The sequence below is a fragment of the Geotrypetes seraphini genome, chromosome 3, assembly GCF_902459505.1.
Source record: "Geotrypetes seraphini chromosome 3, aGeoSer1.1, whole genome shotgun sequence".
Lineage (NCBI taxonomy): Eukaryota > Metazoa > Chordata > Amphibia > Gymnophiona > Dermophiidae > Geotrypetes > Geotrypetes seraphini.
In genome coordinates this window covers 267,527,763-267,544,883 of record NC_047086.1, presented here as the reverse complement: position 1 = coordinate 267,544,883, position 17,121 = coordinate 267,527,763, and the positions used below count along the sequence as shown (strand labels likewise).

At 45.6% G+C, this 17,121-nt stretch overlaps 1 protein-coding gene across 9 annotated transcripts in view; it reads left to right on the top strand.

Annotated features, from left to right (window-relative positions):
* Positions 1-17,121, top strand: part of B3GALNT2 (beta-1,3-N-acetylgalactosaminyltransferase 2) — a 345,788-nt gene that overhangs the window by 303,147 nt on the left and 25,520 nt on the right. The window contains exon 12 of one of the 9 annotated variants that reach the window (XM_033936242.1): positions 7,662-7,726. The exons of the other annotated variants lie outside the window; for them this stretch is intronic. Coding sequence (XP_033792133.1) covers positions 7,662-7,694 — 33 coding nt within the window. The 3' untranslated portion in view covers positions 7,695-7,726. The remainder of the gene's footprint in view (positions 1-7,661; positions 7,727-17,121) is intronic. 9 annotated transcript variants of the gene reach the window in all.

The following is a 17,121-nucleotide window of genomic DNA, read 5'->3' as shown; positions in this document are numbered from 1 at the left end:
GGATTTATTTTCCTTGATTACTATAAATTGGAAGAACATAATGGTTCTTAGAAATTTTATTTCTGACTACATTGTATAATTTCTGTTGACTGATTTGTCATTGTAAAATGAAAATTGCATAAATAAAAAATAAAATCGTGGAACAAGAAGACAGTCAACGTGGGTTCAGGCAAAGGAGATCTTGTCTCATTAATTTGCATGAAATTTTTGAAGGTGTGGATAAAGGCGAGCCGGTTGATGTATTGTATCTAGATTTTCAGAAAGCTTTTGACAAAATTCATCATGAGACTCCTGAGAAAATTAAAGGAGTCATGTGATAGGAGGCAATGTTCAGTTGTGGATTAGGAATTGGTAATCAGACAGAAAATAGAGGGTAGGGTTACAACGGCAGGATAACTTCTTTCATTCTGGTTGTAATACCCTTCTTGATTATGCCTAGCATTCTATTTGCCTTCTTAGCGGCCGCTGCGCACTATGCCGTCGGCTTCATTGTCATGTCCACCATTACCCCCAAGTCCCTTTCCTGGGTATTCTCATTCAATAACATCCCTCCCATCGTATAGTTGTACCTCGGATTTCTGTTTCCCACATGTAATACTTTACATTTCTCAACGTTGAACTTCATCTGCCATCTCGTCGCCCATTCCCCTAGTTTGTTCAAGTCCCTTTGCAATTCATCGCAGTCTTCTTTAGTCCAAGATCCACTAGTTTGGTGTCGTCCGCAAATTTTATTATCTCACACTTCGTCCCTGCTTCTAGATCATTTATGAATATATTAAATAGCAGCGGCCCGAGCACCGAGCCCTGCGGGACCCCACTCATGACCCTCCTCCAGTCCGAGTAATGGCCCTTCACTCCTACCCTCTGTTTCCTACCCGCCAACCAGTTTCTGATCCATCTATGTACATCTCCTTCAGTTTCCGGAGTAGGCTTTTTGGAAATCTAGATATATGATGTCTATGGGGGTCTCCTTTGTCCATCTGTTTGTTAATTCCTTCGAAGAAGTGCAATAAGTTCGTTAGGCACGATCTTCCCTTGCAGAAACCATGTTGGCCGGTTATCAGAAGTTCGTTTCTTTTAAAATGTTCATCGATGTTTTCTTTTATACTGTTTTGTATAATTATTTTAACCCTAATTTGTTTGTTTTTTTAAAAGATATCTCTTTTATTATTGCTGTACACTGCCTAGAAAATTTGAATAAGCGGTATAAATTTTTTTAATAAACTTGAAACTAAACTTGCAACTTGCCTCATTAGTATAGCGGGGAAACGATCCCTTAGCAATAGCAGTGTTAAAGTAATCCAGCAGGGGGCCGCAGAGATGGGGAGAAAGAAGACAATAAAATTATTCCGAAAACCAATCAGGGTCTGGCGCCTTACCATAGTGGAGAGCCCCGATAGCGTATTCTAATTCCACCGCTCTAAATGGACTATTAAGAGAAGATGCAACCTCCTCCGGTAGGTGAGGAAGGCCAGAAGACTGAAGATAGTCCATCAGCAAGTCCGGATAAATTGCGAAAGAAATCTAACAAGACCGCAGAAATATCAGCTGTACTGGTCACCCCACCCCCGGTCCGGAGAGAGAAGATCGGTGTCTTACGAGTCTCAACCCGTACCAAGCTGGCCATGAGACGCTCAGGCTTGTTCCCAAAATGGTGAAAACGATATTTATGGAAAGCCGTCTATTTCTGGGAGTGGGAATGAAGTAAAGAATTGAGAGCCTTTTGAGTAGATAAATAACTTTCCCGAGTTTCCTGCGAGGGATTCAAATGAAATGACCGCTTAGCAGCATGCAAGGCTCGTTCTAAGGTAAGGATGCCACTGTGGATATGTTTGTTATGGGCACTCAAAAAAGAAATGATATGGCCCCAAAGCACCATCTTTGCGGCTTCCCAAAACAAAATAGGATCATCCACGTGCAGAGCATTATTAGTAGAATAATCCTCCCACTGGGCCTGCAAAAAAGTTTGAAATTCCTTATCCTGAGCCAAATAGAATGGAAAACGCCAAAAGAACGTACGAAGATATGCTACATCCAGAGAAACATCTACCGTATTTGCCGGCGTATAGGACGACTGGGCGTATAAGACGACCCCCCAACTTTTAGTTAAAAAATAGAGTTTTGTGTTATACTCGCCGTATAAGACGACCCCTTTTTCCGCACACCTTCTCTACCGCCCCGGGTGCAGCACAGCCGGCCAGGTTCCCTTACTTTTGTGGCACTTCCCCGACCGACCGACAACAGCCCCGGTCCGACAAACCTCCCTGCCCTTAACCGCGAATCTAAATTACCTTCTTACAGCTGCTGTAAGAAGGTATTTAGATTCGCGGCTACAGGGCAGGGAGGATTGTCGGACCCGGGCTGTTATCGGTCGGTCGGGGAAGTGCCACAAAAGTAAGGGAACCTGGCCGGCTGTGCTGCAACTGGGGCGGGGCGGCCGCCCCTCTCTCTTGGTAGCCACTTGAACCGCGAGGCTACTCTCCTTCTCCTTACCTGCCATGCCTGCAGCACAGAGCCGAACGGAAGTCTTCCCGACGTCAGCGCTGACGTCGGGAAGACTTCCGTTCGGCTCTGTGCTGCAAGCAAAGAAGGTAGGGAGAAGAAGAGCCGCGCGACTGAGTACATCCAGCCCCGCAAGTAAGGGCATGTAAACTGTACCCGGCGTATAAGACGACCCCCGACTTTGGGGAGGATTTTAAGGTACTAAAAAGTCGTCTTATACGCCGGCAAATACGGTACCTAGATCGGAGTATGGTCAGAAATATTCAGGGGACCAATCTCAGCCGCAAGGACTGATGGGAACGAAGTCAAGGACACAAAAATATGGTCAATCCGAGATCAAGTGTTGTGGGCGCAAGAGAGGTAAGTATAATCACGAACCTCGAGATGAAAAAGACGCAAAGAGTCTACCACAGAAAGGGTATCACAAAAATCCACAAGGAGACGACCTTTAGCCCCCAAGGAAGCAAAAGAGGTACCAGACTTATCTGATGCAGGATCCATCACCAAAATAAAATCCCCCAAGACAAGAAGCGGGTCCCCAGAGTAGCGAGAAAAAAATCGAGTCAACTTTTGCAAAAAAGCAGTTTAAGACGAGTTGGGGCCATAAACCACAAGTAACAGGTATCAGACGCAAAAGCAGGTATCTACCATCAAGAGCTTTATTGAGGACCTGCATTCCAATAGGCAAGGACTTGCAGACTAACACAGCAATGCCCCCATGTCGGCCCCGAGAAGAAGCAAAATATACCTCCCCCACCCAGGAACGACCCAGCTTAAGATGTTCCGCATCCGTCAACCGGGTTTCCTGTAAGCAAGCAATATCCGATCGATAACGCTGCAAAGCTGCTAATATCTTAGACCGTTTAATCGGTGACGTAATACCCCCGACATTCCAAGAGGTAAGCCAAAAGGGAGTACTCAAATCGGAAAATAAGCAGAATAAAAATGAGAAAAGAAAAAGTTGGAGACTACCCCAGGAGCCCAGTAGTAGTGTCGCCAAACAGAAGACAGGGCCTGATAAGGAAAAGAAAAACGATATCAAATCCCCAAAATCTCAATTCCTATACTGAAGAAGGACCTCCCACCCCCCTACCCTCCCATCCAACCCATCAACCCAACCCCAACCCACACAATACTAAATCAAATCCCCAGAATACTTCACTAACAAGAACCTGCCCCGCACCACCTAGGTGGGACGGAACGAGGGAGTCATTATGACGTGAGCGGGGCCCCACATAGAACTCAGGAAAAAAGGAAATTAGACAGGCGTCGAGATCCCAAAAGATACACCACACCCAGAGCACACCGGGACCCCTCTGCAGCCCAGAAAGGACCATGGGGATCCCCCCAAAGGAACCACAATAGTAGTAACAAGTAAATGAGATCGCCCCCCAAAAAAGAATTAGAATTAATCCCAAGAGGAGCTAAAGTAAAGTTGGAAAGAGAAGCCGAAGGCTTCATAGAAGAAAGCTCATCAAGCTTCAGTCATGAAAGGGACCAATAATCAAATAAACCACAAGCACACCCCCCCTCGCAAGCATAGCAGCAGATGAAGAAAGAAGAAAAAGAATGCTCCAAGTAAGCCCAAAAAGACACATTCAGTCACCCCAAGCCCCCCCCCACCCGAAACAGACGACCCCAAAAAGACACCCAACAAAACCGTGCAACCAATCAACCATAAAACAAACACTCCTCCCAAATCCTCCCATATCCTCAGTAGAAACAATCCAATCTCGGGGAATGGGAAGACCCATGTTCCACAGGCATAAGCCAACTAAACACCCACCACGTTTAACCAGACAACCAATATAAAAGAACATCCCATACAACACAGACACTCGAAACCCCAAACCTCCCAGAGTCCCTTCCAAGGTCCCAAGGGCAGTGAACCACCTGTGCCACAGGGTCCAAAAAAGAAGGGAGCAGGGTAAAAGAAGCTGAAGGATCCAGGACACCTCTGGGCCGCCACCAAGCCACAGCCTCTAAACAAGTCAGTCAAGTGAGGGCTCCAGGAGTCCAAGAACGCCTTCACTCAGAGACAGCTGAGGGGGAGATATGATTTAAGTTTACAAAATTCTGAGTGGTATATAACAAGTGGATCGATGTTTTACTCCATCAAAAATTTCAAAGACTAGGATGAAGTTACTTTTAAAACTAATAAGAAATTTTTTTTTCACTCAGAAAATAGTTAAGCAAGAGGTTATACAACAGATTTTTCCATAGAATTTTATCTTTTCAAGCTGGATCATGGGAACCCTTTTCTGTCCTGAGAAACTCCAGCTCCTGTCTTTTCATTTAGAAAAATGCTAAAGACCTACCTATTTGACAAATCCTTCTGAATGTGATTATAATACACTGTGCTTAAACAGTCTCTTGATTGTTATTAACCATGTTAAACTGAGTGAATTTGTTATGTTATGTTATGTTGTGGTAAGAGCAGGTAATGTAGCTGGTTTTAAGAAAGGATTGGACAATTTTCCTGGAGGAAAAGGCCATAGTCTGTTATTGAGACAGACATGGGGGAAACCACTGCTTGCCCTGGAGCATGGATTGTTGCTACTATTTTGTTTTTTGCCAGGTACTAGTGACCTGGATTGGTCATCATGAAGACAGGATACTGGGCTAGATGACCCAGTAAGGCTATTCTCGATATGGACTGGTCCCTGAGTGAGAAGATACACTTGGACCAGCATTCTGAAGCCTTTGTCTCTGGAGTTGAAATAGGTCTGCGGGACCAATTGGGCACCTCTAAGACTACTAATCCTGGACTCACCCTAGCATGGGTCACAGGGGAAACAGTTGGTCACAGTTGGATCAACATGTCCAATCTCACACTTCCAGGCTTGTATCTTCTGCTGTATAAGCGAACCACCTTTTTATTTACAGCCGAAGCCATTAGATTCATCTGTGGACTCCCCTACCACCAAACTATGGAGGAGAATGTCTGGGGGGACAGAAACCATTCCCCTAGATCAAGAGTCTGCTGGCTGAGAAATTTCAGTCTTCACATTTTCCACTCCTGCTATAAGTGCGCGGCCGATAGGGTCTGCAAATGAGCTTCTGTCCACTGAAAAAGGAGTTAAGCTTCTGTTGCATTGTTCAAGAAGGCTCTGACTGCCTTGCCTTCCAGAGGCTTCTCCAGTGCCTAAGATCATAAGAATAGCCTTACTAGGTTAGACCACAGGCCATCAAGCCCAGTAGCCCGTTCTCACGGTGGCCAATCCAGGTGACTAGTACCTGGCCAAAATCCAAAGAGTAGCCTGAAGCGCTAGTTGAATGGCTCTGAGTTGCACAGTATCCAGTACAGCTCCGATGAACTGTAGTCTGAGAGGGCTATAGCTGGGATTTTGATTTTGAACCCCAAGCTTTGGAAGAACCAAGTAGTCCGTTGGGTCTCTACAATAACCCCCTGAGATGTTGAATCTTTGATGAGCCAATCATCTAGGTAAGGGAAAACCAGAAGACCATGGTTGCGCAGAGCTGCTGCTATTACCACTAGGCAAGAGGTGAAGACTCTGGGAGATGATGCCAGGCCGAAGGGTAGCACTCTGTACAGAAAATGATGATTTCTCACATGAAATCTGAGGAACTTGTGAGAGGCTGGATGAATGGTTATGCTCTCTGGATCTCAAATAGGCTTACACTCACATTCCCAATCATTCTGATCTAGAAGGGGATACCTGACAAGAAATTTGTTGAGTGCTCTGAGATCCAAAATAGGTCACAGATTGCCCATCTTCTTCGGAACTAGGAAGTAATGGGAGTAAAACCCGCTGCTCTGTTGTTCCAGGGGAACTTCCACAATGGCATGGAGACAAAGCAGAGCTTGAGCTTCTTGAAGAAGAAGGGTGGTCTGGGACGGATTGGAAGGATACTCTCTTGGATGAAATGAAGAGAGTAACTTTCCCTGATGATAGTGAGGACCTAGAGGTCGGATGTAATGAGCTCCCATCGATGGTAAAACAAATGGAGACGACCCCCAATGGGAAGAGGAGATGACAGAGGCAGAATGATTGAGGTTATGCTCTGTGTTAGATGGTCAAAAAGACTGAGAGGCCTTGGGTGCAGCAGGAGTCTGAGATTTTTGCTGCCGTTGTTGCTGCTGCTGTTTCTTAAGAGGCGGCCTTGAATAAGGGGCTACCTTCTGAGGAAAACGCCTCTGGTAGGATGGAACAGGCCTATAACCCTTAGCAATGGAAGGCTTTGGCTTTGGTCTGATGAGGGAAACAAATGACTTCTCATGCTCAGGCGCTTGGTAGCTAGGATGGGATGTTAGCCAGGCGATCTTGCAGATTTGGGTACATGTCCACAGTGCGAAGCCAGGCAAAATGACACATCGCCACCAAAAATGCAGTGACCCTAGAGGACATTTCGAATGCATCATATGCAGACTGAACCAGATGCATGCAAAGTTGACCCAGAGTGGTAAGTATATGTTGAAACTCTGGAAGTCAATGTTGAGGACTACTAGAATTTACCATTCATGTGTGATCAAATTTACACTGATTATACCATTTTAGTTAGTGATAATATTCAAACCTTAAACATGTCATGCCTTTCAACTTAATACCAACTTTGTTCCAGGATTTGTGGTACCACAGGCAAGTATTTGATTAAGTGACTTTTAAAACCAGAGTGTTTCTCAGTCCTAAAGTTCAATAAAATACCAAAAAAGTATATATATGTGCACACAAAAATAAAGTATTAAAAAAAAACCTGTTTTCATCGGTATCACAGCTTTCTTGCATTGGGTATCACTGTCTGGAATCATCAGCTCCTCTGAAGATCTGGATGTTTGCTAAAAACATAAGAATTGCCATACTGGGACAGACCGAAGGTCCATCAAGCCCAAACCCAGTATCCTTAGATGAATGCAGACTAAAGTTAGTCTTCTTAGTTTTCATAGGCAAAGGTTAAGTATTTCTAACTAAAAGTGCAAAAGAACAGATAATTATTATTTTATCCCTAAGCTGACCCTCCCTGGACCTCCCCTCCCCCTCCAAAAAAAAGCTTCTGAAATAAGCTCACAGAGTTTCAACAGCCATATTATTCACACAATGTATGAGGCATCCTCAGCTCATAATAACGGTCCTGAGGCTCTTAATGAAACAGCTTCCTGTTCAGAATTTCTGTCATGTATCTTTTTGATCTCCCTGCAGTTCTCAGGTTTTGTGCATGGACCTTGCCTCTGAACCACGCAGCATTTCCATCTTGCCTCGCCCCTGTAAGAGCTTTAAATTTATTATTTTTTCTTCCTGTTACAATCTGTTTTAGGTAAGAAAGGAAGAATTATTTTGCTTACACTTTTTTTATGATTGAATTTCCAAACAAGTCAGTACAAATCAGAATATGTTGAATTCTAAAAGTGAAAAATTTAAACAAAAACTGATTATGATTTTTTTTTTTTGTATACTGTGGGGCTCATAATAAAAAAAAAAGTCTAAAAGGTGGCCTAAATGGGTACTTGGACGATCAAAAAGCCTGATTGTCCAAGTACCCATAAAGCTGGTTTTAGATGTATCTAAAACCAGCTTAGGCCTTTCCCCTGCCTCTAAACGCATAGAGCGAAAAGAGGCATTTTTAGAGGCGGGGAAAGGGCGGGGGATGGGTGGGAGGTGGGCCGACCTACACCTAGGTGTACAACAGGTATAACCAAAACTTTAGGCAGGTTGCCTAGTCGGCACTTATACGATTTGACTTAGACCAAGTCAAAACAGGTATAAGTGCCGAAAAGGGGCCGCTGAGCTGATAGTGGCTGCTGCGATCAGCTCAGCAGCCCCAGCAACCTGCCTACCCCCTACTGCAATTATCGCGGCAGGAAAGATGGAACATCTCCCCTGCCACGATCCACCCTCCCCCCCTAACGATCAGGGCAGGAGGAAGCCCAAGCCCTCCTGCCCCGCGATCCCCAAGGTGTCAGGTCAAAAGCGCGCCGGGACAAAGGCGCGCACAGACAACTGAGCACAACGCGGAGGAGAAAATGACTGTTTTAAAGGGCTCTGACGGGGGTGTGTGGGGGGGAACCCCCCACTTTACTTTATACAGATCGCGCCGCGTTGTTGGGGGTTTGGGGGGTTGTAAGCTCCCACATTTTACTGAAAACTTCACTTTTTCCCTAAAAAACAGGGAAACAGTTAAGTTTCCAGTATAATGAGGGCGGTTTCAACCCCCCACACCGCCACCGTGATCTGTATTAAGTAAAGTGGGGGAGTTCCCCATCAAAACCCCCCGTCGGAGCCCCTAAAACCACTCTTTTTCTTCGGCGCGTGCTTCCGTTTTACGCTCAGTTGTCGGCGTGCGCCTTTGTCTTCGAACCGATCATCAAACCCCCCTGATGACATCGGGGCAAGAGGGAGCCCAAGCCCTCCTGCCCCGCGATCCCCAAACCCCCCTGACGACATCGGGGCAAGAGGGAGCCCAAGCCCTCTTTTCCCTTGGCACTCCCCGACCTCCCCGACACTATTGGGACAGGAGGGAGCCCAAGCCCTCCTGCCCCGCGATCCCCAAATCCCCCTGACAACATCGGGGCAAGAGGGAGCCCAAGCCCTCTTCTCCCTTGGCACCCCCGACACTATTGGGACAGGAGGGAGCCCAAGCCCTCCTGCCCCGCGATCCCCAACCCCCCCCCCCCCCCCCGGGCTGAATCTGTTGGGGCCAGGAAGGAGCCCAAGCCCTCCTGGCCCGGCGATCTCCCCACCTCCCCACCACCACACAATCCAGCCAGGAGGGAGGCCAAGCCCTCCTGGCCCGCGACCCCCTCTAAACGCCACCCCTCACTAAAATACAGGCAAGAGGGATCCCAGGCCCTCCTGCCCTCGACGCAACCCCCCCCAACGACCGGCCCCCCCGAACACCTTATCGGCTCCTCCGCCAAACCCATGACCCCCCCTTCCCCGTACCTCAAAAAATGTTGGCCAGATGGACGGGTGCCAAGCCCGCCCGTCCAGCAGGCCATCCAGTGCAGGAATGGGGCCGGATTGGCCCAGGCGGCTCAAACACCGCCCACAGGTGGAGCCTGAGGCGCCTGGGCCAACCAGAATAGGCCCAGGAGCCTTAGGCTCCTCCTGTGGGCGGGGCCTTAAGCACATGGGCCAAGAGAAAGTTTTAAAAGGGAAATTTTCAGTTCATGGTATTTCATGCTTTCACAACATTCTCCCCTTATTGACCCCAGTGACCACAAAGTTGGAAGAGGAGATAGCAGCAGCTACCCAACACTGTATATTACACCCAATTACTGTATATCTTCCACCCAGTGATTCTTGGGTCCATTCAGTTGTTGGGAGCGACTGATAGATTTTAACTGTGAGCACAAAAATTATCTTTTTGTTGCTTATGTTTTTTCTTCCTGTTACTTCCATCCCTTTCTTCACCCCTTAATGCTTTTCCCTGCAACCTGAACCCTCAGAACTCTTTGCTCAGCCAATTTCCATCAGCCTCCTCCTCTTTGAATTCAACACAGTTCCTCTCCAAGTCATCTGTTTCTCTTTCTTCAGCCCATCCCTCACCCAATTCTCTTTCTATCAAAGCCCATTGTCCCCCTCCAGCTCTGTTCTCCCTTTCACTGTCCTTATCTCAACCTATGTTTCTGTTACATCCCTTCCAGATTCAGTACACTATGTGTCCAATTCCTTCTCGCAATCCGGGAGTTGCAGAACACATGCTACTCCCACCTTAGAGAGTTAAAGCCTCCTGTAGTTTTCAATTTCTGCAAACAATCTGTGAAGTTTTTGGATTTGCTCTGCATCTTTTTATTATTTTTCGCTTAAAGTTCATCTTTTCCAGTGGCTTTCTGGTGGTCCTCTATTGGAAGAAAGGCGCAGTCCCGTGGAGCCAAACTGCTGCTTGACTGAGAAACTTCGGTGGATCTGTGGAACCAACCTGCTATGTGCCACCCTTCCTGGACTCAGGGTTCATTCCCCTGGAAGCTTGCTTCCACCCTTCCTGGACTCAGGGTTCATTCCCCTGGAAGCTTGTTTGCCCTCTGACCTTGTCAGGAGTTTAAGCGCAGGCTGTATGCGTCCCGAGTAAAACTCCTCTGGGTTTCAAGGTGCAGGCTGCATTTCCTGCCCCCGTGGAGAGGAACTGTGGGGGCAAAGGTTACAGTTTGTGTCCATCCGACTGGCAGTCCAAAGATCTTCAAGTCTGGCCATTTTGGAGCTGAGCTAGAAAATCCTTTTCCTCCATTCAGCTGCAGTGAAAAGAGCTGACAGGCAGGCACTTCAGAGTGTACGTACACCTTCATTATTTCCAATGGGAGCTTTGGGGGTGGTCTGTGAAACTCTCTAAAACCCCAAATCGCTATTTTTTATTTTTGTAATTTGTTTATTTTTGCCATTATTGCATTATTCCTACATGATGGCAGCCATCTTGGATTTTTATTGATCTTTTTTTCAAAGTTTTATTTCTGCCTCAAAACCCCTCGATTTGATTAAAAATCATTTGGGATGGACTTCCCAGCCATTAATCTATCAAATATGTACATTGATTGCACTGAATTGGCGGTGGTAAGCAAACGTGTACCGCGTGCCACATCACGCTGGGGGAGGGGGCGGGAGCTTCAGGCTTCACCATTGTCGGGTCCTAAAGGGCTAGGGAGCTGGGATTGTGGGAAAAAATCCTGCCCAGAAGCTGTTCTGGAGTCTGGCGCCAAATGCTGGCATTACAAGTCTGGTGACTCTTTTGAAATATCAAGAGTGATTGTCAGATTGCATAGAGCATTCTGGACCCCTGTTTGTTTACAAAAATTAGATTGCTCTAAGTCTGATAGATGTTGGCATTGTCACCTTGAAGCAGGGACTTTAGACCATTTATTGTTCTATTTTCCATTTATTATGGATTTTTGGAAATTAATTTGAGGCCAAATTAATAGTTTATTAGAAAATCACGTGGCATTATCGTATGATACAGTATTATTTGGAATGTCTATGAGGGCTAAGAGCCAAATATCTTCCAAAAATAATAAACTCTTACTTATTTTAACAGGAGTTGCCATACAACAAATAACATGCAATTGGAAAAATTGGAATAGATTAAACTACAGTTTTTGGTGGAATTCGGAGTGTCATATTTATAAAATGGAAAGAACATTAGCTATTCAGAAAGGAAATTTTAATAAATTTCAAGATGTGTGTGGGCCATTAACAAATTATTGCAATTATTAAGTATTATTTTCCCTGATTTGTACAAATGAAAGATTGGGATGGGGGGAGGGGGGGACTTTATTATATGGTATAAGCATTATGAGATGTTGAAAGGATGGGAGGGAAAGGGATAATTCTATTTAATATGAAGAATTGTAGAATTTCAAGTGATGCATTTAAATCAAAATTATTGATACTTTTTGATGCACTTGATGTAAGTTATAAAAATGAATAAAGAATTTATTAAAAAAAAAAAAAAAGACTGGTTGTCAGAGTCTCAGTCATTGACCCTTATTAAAAAGTGGAATATAAAAAGAATATTGATAATAGTGAGATTGAAGTTGAGCATTAGGGAGGAGGTAGAAATAAGGGTCAATGATTGAGACTCTGAACCAATCAGTCTTGATATTACATATTGGTGTCCTAAATCAAGCAGGTTTCTGAGATCCTTTATCCTCCTTCCGTATATCAGACACTTTATGGTGGGATTTTTTGTAACTGTGGATGGTTTCCAGTCAATCCCATTTGCCATCTTCTCTGTAATATCAGTGATTTTTTTGGCATCTCAGCAAGGCCCTCCAATAGATAAGGGGTGTGACACTTCACCAGTCTTTATTTGGCTCCTCTGGAAAGCATATTCTTTGAACTCAGCTCATTTGACGCAGCTGCAAGCAAATTGGTTTCTTCTCTGCCAGTTGTGCCAGTGGCAGAGCTTCTTTTTCAGGGGCCCTTTTGTCCACATATGGCAGAGCTCAATTGCATTGGTTGAATGCTGATACTGTGCCTCTTGAGCCTCCTGACACTGCTTCTGTTTTGAATCCAGCTGATACCCTTGCTGGAACTAGTCAGAGTCCGGACTGTTTAAGCATGGCTCTGACTACCATTTTATTGCTGAGGTCCTGAAAGAGCTCAAATTGGAATCTCCACCTTCCACGTCTTGGTGTTCAGTCATGGACCGTTTTAGAATACCAGAAAGCTCTTTCCAATTCTCTAAAGCTCTACGCTTTATCCCCGGCAATTGATTTTCAGCAGTTTTTTGAGCAACCTAAGGTGGATTCCGCTGTGGCACAGAAGGACTCCCAGGATTGCAGAGTGGATGTTATATTTAAAAAAGCTTTTTGAAGTAGCTTCTTCAGGCTGCAGCCTCTTGCAGTGAGTGTCTATCACACGAGATTGCTCAGTGTGCCCTCTGTGGATATGGATGCCTGCTAATGATAGTGTGGATTATGTGGCAGACACCCTTTATGATCTCATTCAAATCCAAGTAAGGTCTCAGCTTATGCGGTGTCTGCTTTGGATCTGTCATTGGGCTGGGGACGCTGCCTCCAAGGCCACTTTAAGCAGACTTCAAGGGTTAGCTTCTTTTTGGCAAAGGGCTTGATAACCTCATGGCCAGTGTTGCTGTTCACTGCCCTCTCTCCCTGTGAACAAGTCTTACCGGACTTTGGGAGATGATCATAATAATTTTTGTCCCTCCTGTCAATTTCATCAGAGATCCTTGGGCTTGTCCAATTCAGACGTCCTCAGGCATCCAGATCCCGAGAAGCTATTGCTCCTAAAAAGCCCCATATTTTCATATTGGGGGCTGACTTTCTCAGTGGACTCTCATAGTCTCAGATCAATGGATGTTGGACATCATTTGGGAGAGGCACAAGATAGATTTATTTTGCCTGCCTCCAGATTTGTTTCTGGACTCACTGGCAGGCCAGCCGGAGAATGAATCAAAAATCTGCGCTACCCTACAGCATCTCTTGGACATCTGAGCTCTAGAACCCATTCCCATGCATTCCTCATATCCGAATGGAAACCCGTGCGCACAGTCATTGCTGCTGTCTCTCCTGCCGAGTTTCTAGTGGCCTACCTCCATATTCCAATATTTCTGGAACATCGCAGGTTTCTGCATTTCCATGTTCTGCAACAGCATTTCCAGTTCATGGCTCTTCCCTTTGGGCTTGTGACAGCACCCTATACTTTCACCAAGGTGATGGTAGTTGTAGGGGCTTTTCTCTGCAGGCAGGGTGTCTAGGTCCATCCTTACTTGGACGACTGGTTGATCTGAGCTCCGTTTCAATAGGTATGTGAGCATGCGGTGGAGATGGCGGTATCTTTGCTACAGGGCTTAGTTTGGATTATCAACTTCAAAAAGAGCCAGTTGACGCCATCAGAGCATCTGGGCCTTCTCTTCAACACCCAGCAGGGTCATGTGATTCTTCCCGAACCACGCAAACAGAAACTTCAGCAGCAGATCAGAGATCTCCTGGACTGGCATAATCTGCAGGTACTGGGGTCCACAGAGCCTCCTTAGGGCAGTCTCCTGGGCCAGAGCACACATGCGCCCTCTACAGGAGTCCCTCAGTGGTCTCTGCAACATCATTCCCTTCAGATGCCCTGTGCTGTTGGCTTCAGGGGGAGGCTGTCCGCCAGGGCAAGCTTTTTCGGATCTCAGAGTGGATAACTCATATGACAGATGGGTTGGGGTGCTCACTGCGGGGACTGATCCATTCAGGGGCAGTGGACTTATCAGAAGCATTGATCAAACGTCTGGAGCTTCAGGCAATTCATCTGGTGTTATTCGCTCTCCAGCCCAAGTAGTGCGAATGTTCTTAGACAATGCCACAGCATATGTAAATCGTCAAGTGGGCACAAAAAGCACTCCCTTGGGTCAAGAAGCTCGCATGCTGTTTCACTGGGCAGAGTTGCATCTTTTGTCTCTCTTGGCAACGTACGTGACCAAAGTTGACAACGTATTTCCTCAGTTGATAAGTCCTGGACCCAGGAGAATGGTCTCTTTCTCAGAAAGCATTCTGTCTGACTGTACAGCACTGGAATCAGCCCCAGATGGACTTGATGGCTTCAGCAGAGAATTCAGTCAGAGCTCCTTTCTGTGTTCCTTCCGTGGTTCAGCGCTGGCCTCTAGTTGGTTGGGTTATCTGCCAGATACACATCCCGGCCTCGTGATTCTGGTTGCTCCGGACTGGCTTTATCGTCCATGATATGTGGATTTTGTTCGTCTTCAGCAGGACAACAAGCTCAAACTCAAACTTCATTGCAACCTTCTCAGTCAGGGTCCAGTGCCCATGGAGAAACCACAGCGCTTTGGTCTTATTACATGGATCTTGAGCACTCAGCCTTGATGAGGCGTTGTTATTCAGATGTGGTCATCTCAACACTTTTTAAGTATCTTTATGTTTATTAGCTTTGACATGCAGCTCCTGATTGGTGAGGCCCAACTTTAGTGCAGGAAGAGGCAGTCGGAGCATACCGCGAGTGATTTCCTTCACTCGCCGGCTCTCCAGCTGCTCTCTCTGCTTCTCCGGCTGCCCTCTCTTGTCTCCCCCCGCTAAAAACGTATTCGCGGTTTTTCAGCATTCGCGGGGGTTCCTGGAATGGAACCCAAGCGAATATCAGGGGAGTACTGTATTTATATACCACTCAGTGCGGTGTACATCAATTAAAAATGAAATGAACTCCAATAATTATAACACAGGTAATAAAGAGAGAGAACAAAAAACCCCAACATATATATACATATACATAATATAGGTTTTTTAGCCCGTTACATTAACGGCTGATCCCCATCCAGCAGCACCCCTTCCCTGCTCCCTTTACCTCCCCAGCAGCACCTTCCCTGCTCCCCGTCAAGCAGTAACCCTTATTCCTTACTTTTACCTCCCCCTGCCCAGCAGCACCCCTTCCCTGCTCCCCCTTCCAGCATCCACTAGCCTGGGCAGCCTCGGGGCTTTTGCTGGCCCTGCTCCCCCTGTCCAGCATCCACTAGCCCGGGCAGCCTTGGGGTTTTTGCTGGGCCGGCCTAGCAAATGGCCCATGGCTGCTTGATGAAACCGTGGCTGTTTGTGCTGCTGGTCCGGCCTTGGCTGGGGAAACGCCGCTAGTCCCTGTCTGTGCGCTGTTCATCAAGGCGCAGGCTGGCTGGGGTGTGGGAGGGGGAAAGCCATTGGCGCGTATGCACATGAGAACGGAGGCTGATAGAAAAACCGCCACAGGGTCCTACTGCGCATGCAGTGCTATGGAAGCACGAATCAGAGTCAGGGATCACGGCATTTGAAGTGCGCATGCGGGCTTAGGGTTTTATTATGATAAATATATATTTGGTTATTGAATAATCCAATGCTCAACTAAATGTTAAAAACCCTATCATAAAAGAAAACTAAAAAGGAAATGCCAGTCCAAATAAATAAGTTTTTAAAGAAGCTCTACATAGGTAGACTCACAGCGAAGTTCATTAGGAAGAGAGTTCCATAAATATGGCATCGATGCAAAGAAGGCAGAGTTTTGAGTCAATTTTAATCTATGAGCATTTAACCAAATGGGTACAAGGTAGTGTTAATCTATTTAGAGTGAATGACCGCTGTGATCGGGAAGATCTGTAAGGAACAAATAATTTTGCAAGGCTATCTAGTGGTCAACACTGAAAGCCAAAGGTAACACTTTATGTATCAGCCTGATTTTAATCTATGAGCATGTGTAATGAATCTAATAGCAGTGTTTTGAACTGTCTGCAGTTTCTTAAGAGAAACCTGAGGAAGTCCTATATAGATAGTATTACAGTAGTCCAATTTTGATGTTACCAACACATAAACAAGAGATTCGCAGCAGGAAGTGTCTATATACCGACAGTCCGAAGATCTTCAAGTCTGGCCATTTTGGAGCTATTCTGAGCTAGAAAATCCTTTTCCTCCATTCAACTGCAGTGAAAAGAGCTGACAGACAGGCAGGCACTTCAGAGTATAAGTACACCTCCATTATTTCCTATAGGAGCTTCGGGGGTGGTCTGTGAAACTCTCTAAAACCCCAAATCGCTATTTAATATTAGTTTGTAAGGAACTTAAGTCTGTTTTTGGGGGGGGGGGGCAGGATTTTGGGTGGATACCAACAAAATATCAACATAGATATAGCATTTGATCTGATGCTCCTGAATTCTCAACACGAGAGGACTTAAGAATATATTGAATAACAAGGGTGATAATATAGACCCTCGTGGGACACCACAAGAAAGTTGACAAGTTGATTAACAAGAGAATTTTATCGGAAGCCAATATTCCCTAAACAATGGGGTGACATGATTATGTATAGAGCATATCATGCGCAAAGATCTAACTACCGAGACCAACTGAAGATGAAGCCAAAGCTGTATCTAAATTGACTCCTAAATACTTTATAGAATTTTGAAATTCTATAGGGTGAGATCGCAGGAGTGGAGACTCTGCCGGAGACTGTAAAGAACTAGTAATCCAGTAGTTTTTTTGAGGATTTAATATTAGTTTATTTTGCAAAATCCATTCATCAATCATGTTTGTAAGGAACTTAAGTCTGTTTTGGGGGAGGATTTTGGGTGGATACCAACAAAATATCAGCATTTGATATGATGCTCCTGAATTCTCAATGTGAGAGGACTTAAGAGTATATTAAATAACAAGGGTGATAATATAGGGCAGGGGTAGGGAACTCCGGTCCTCGA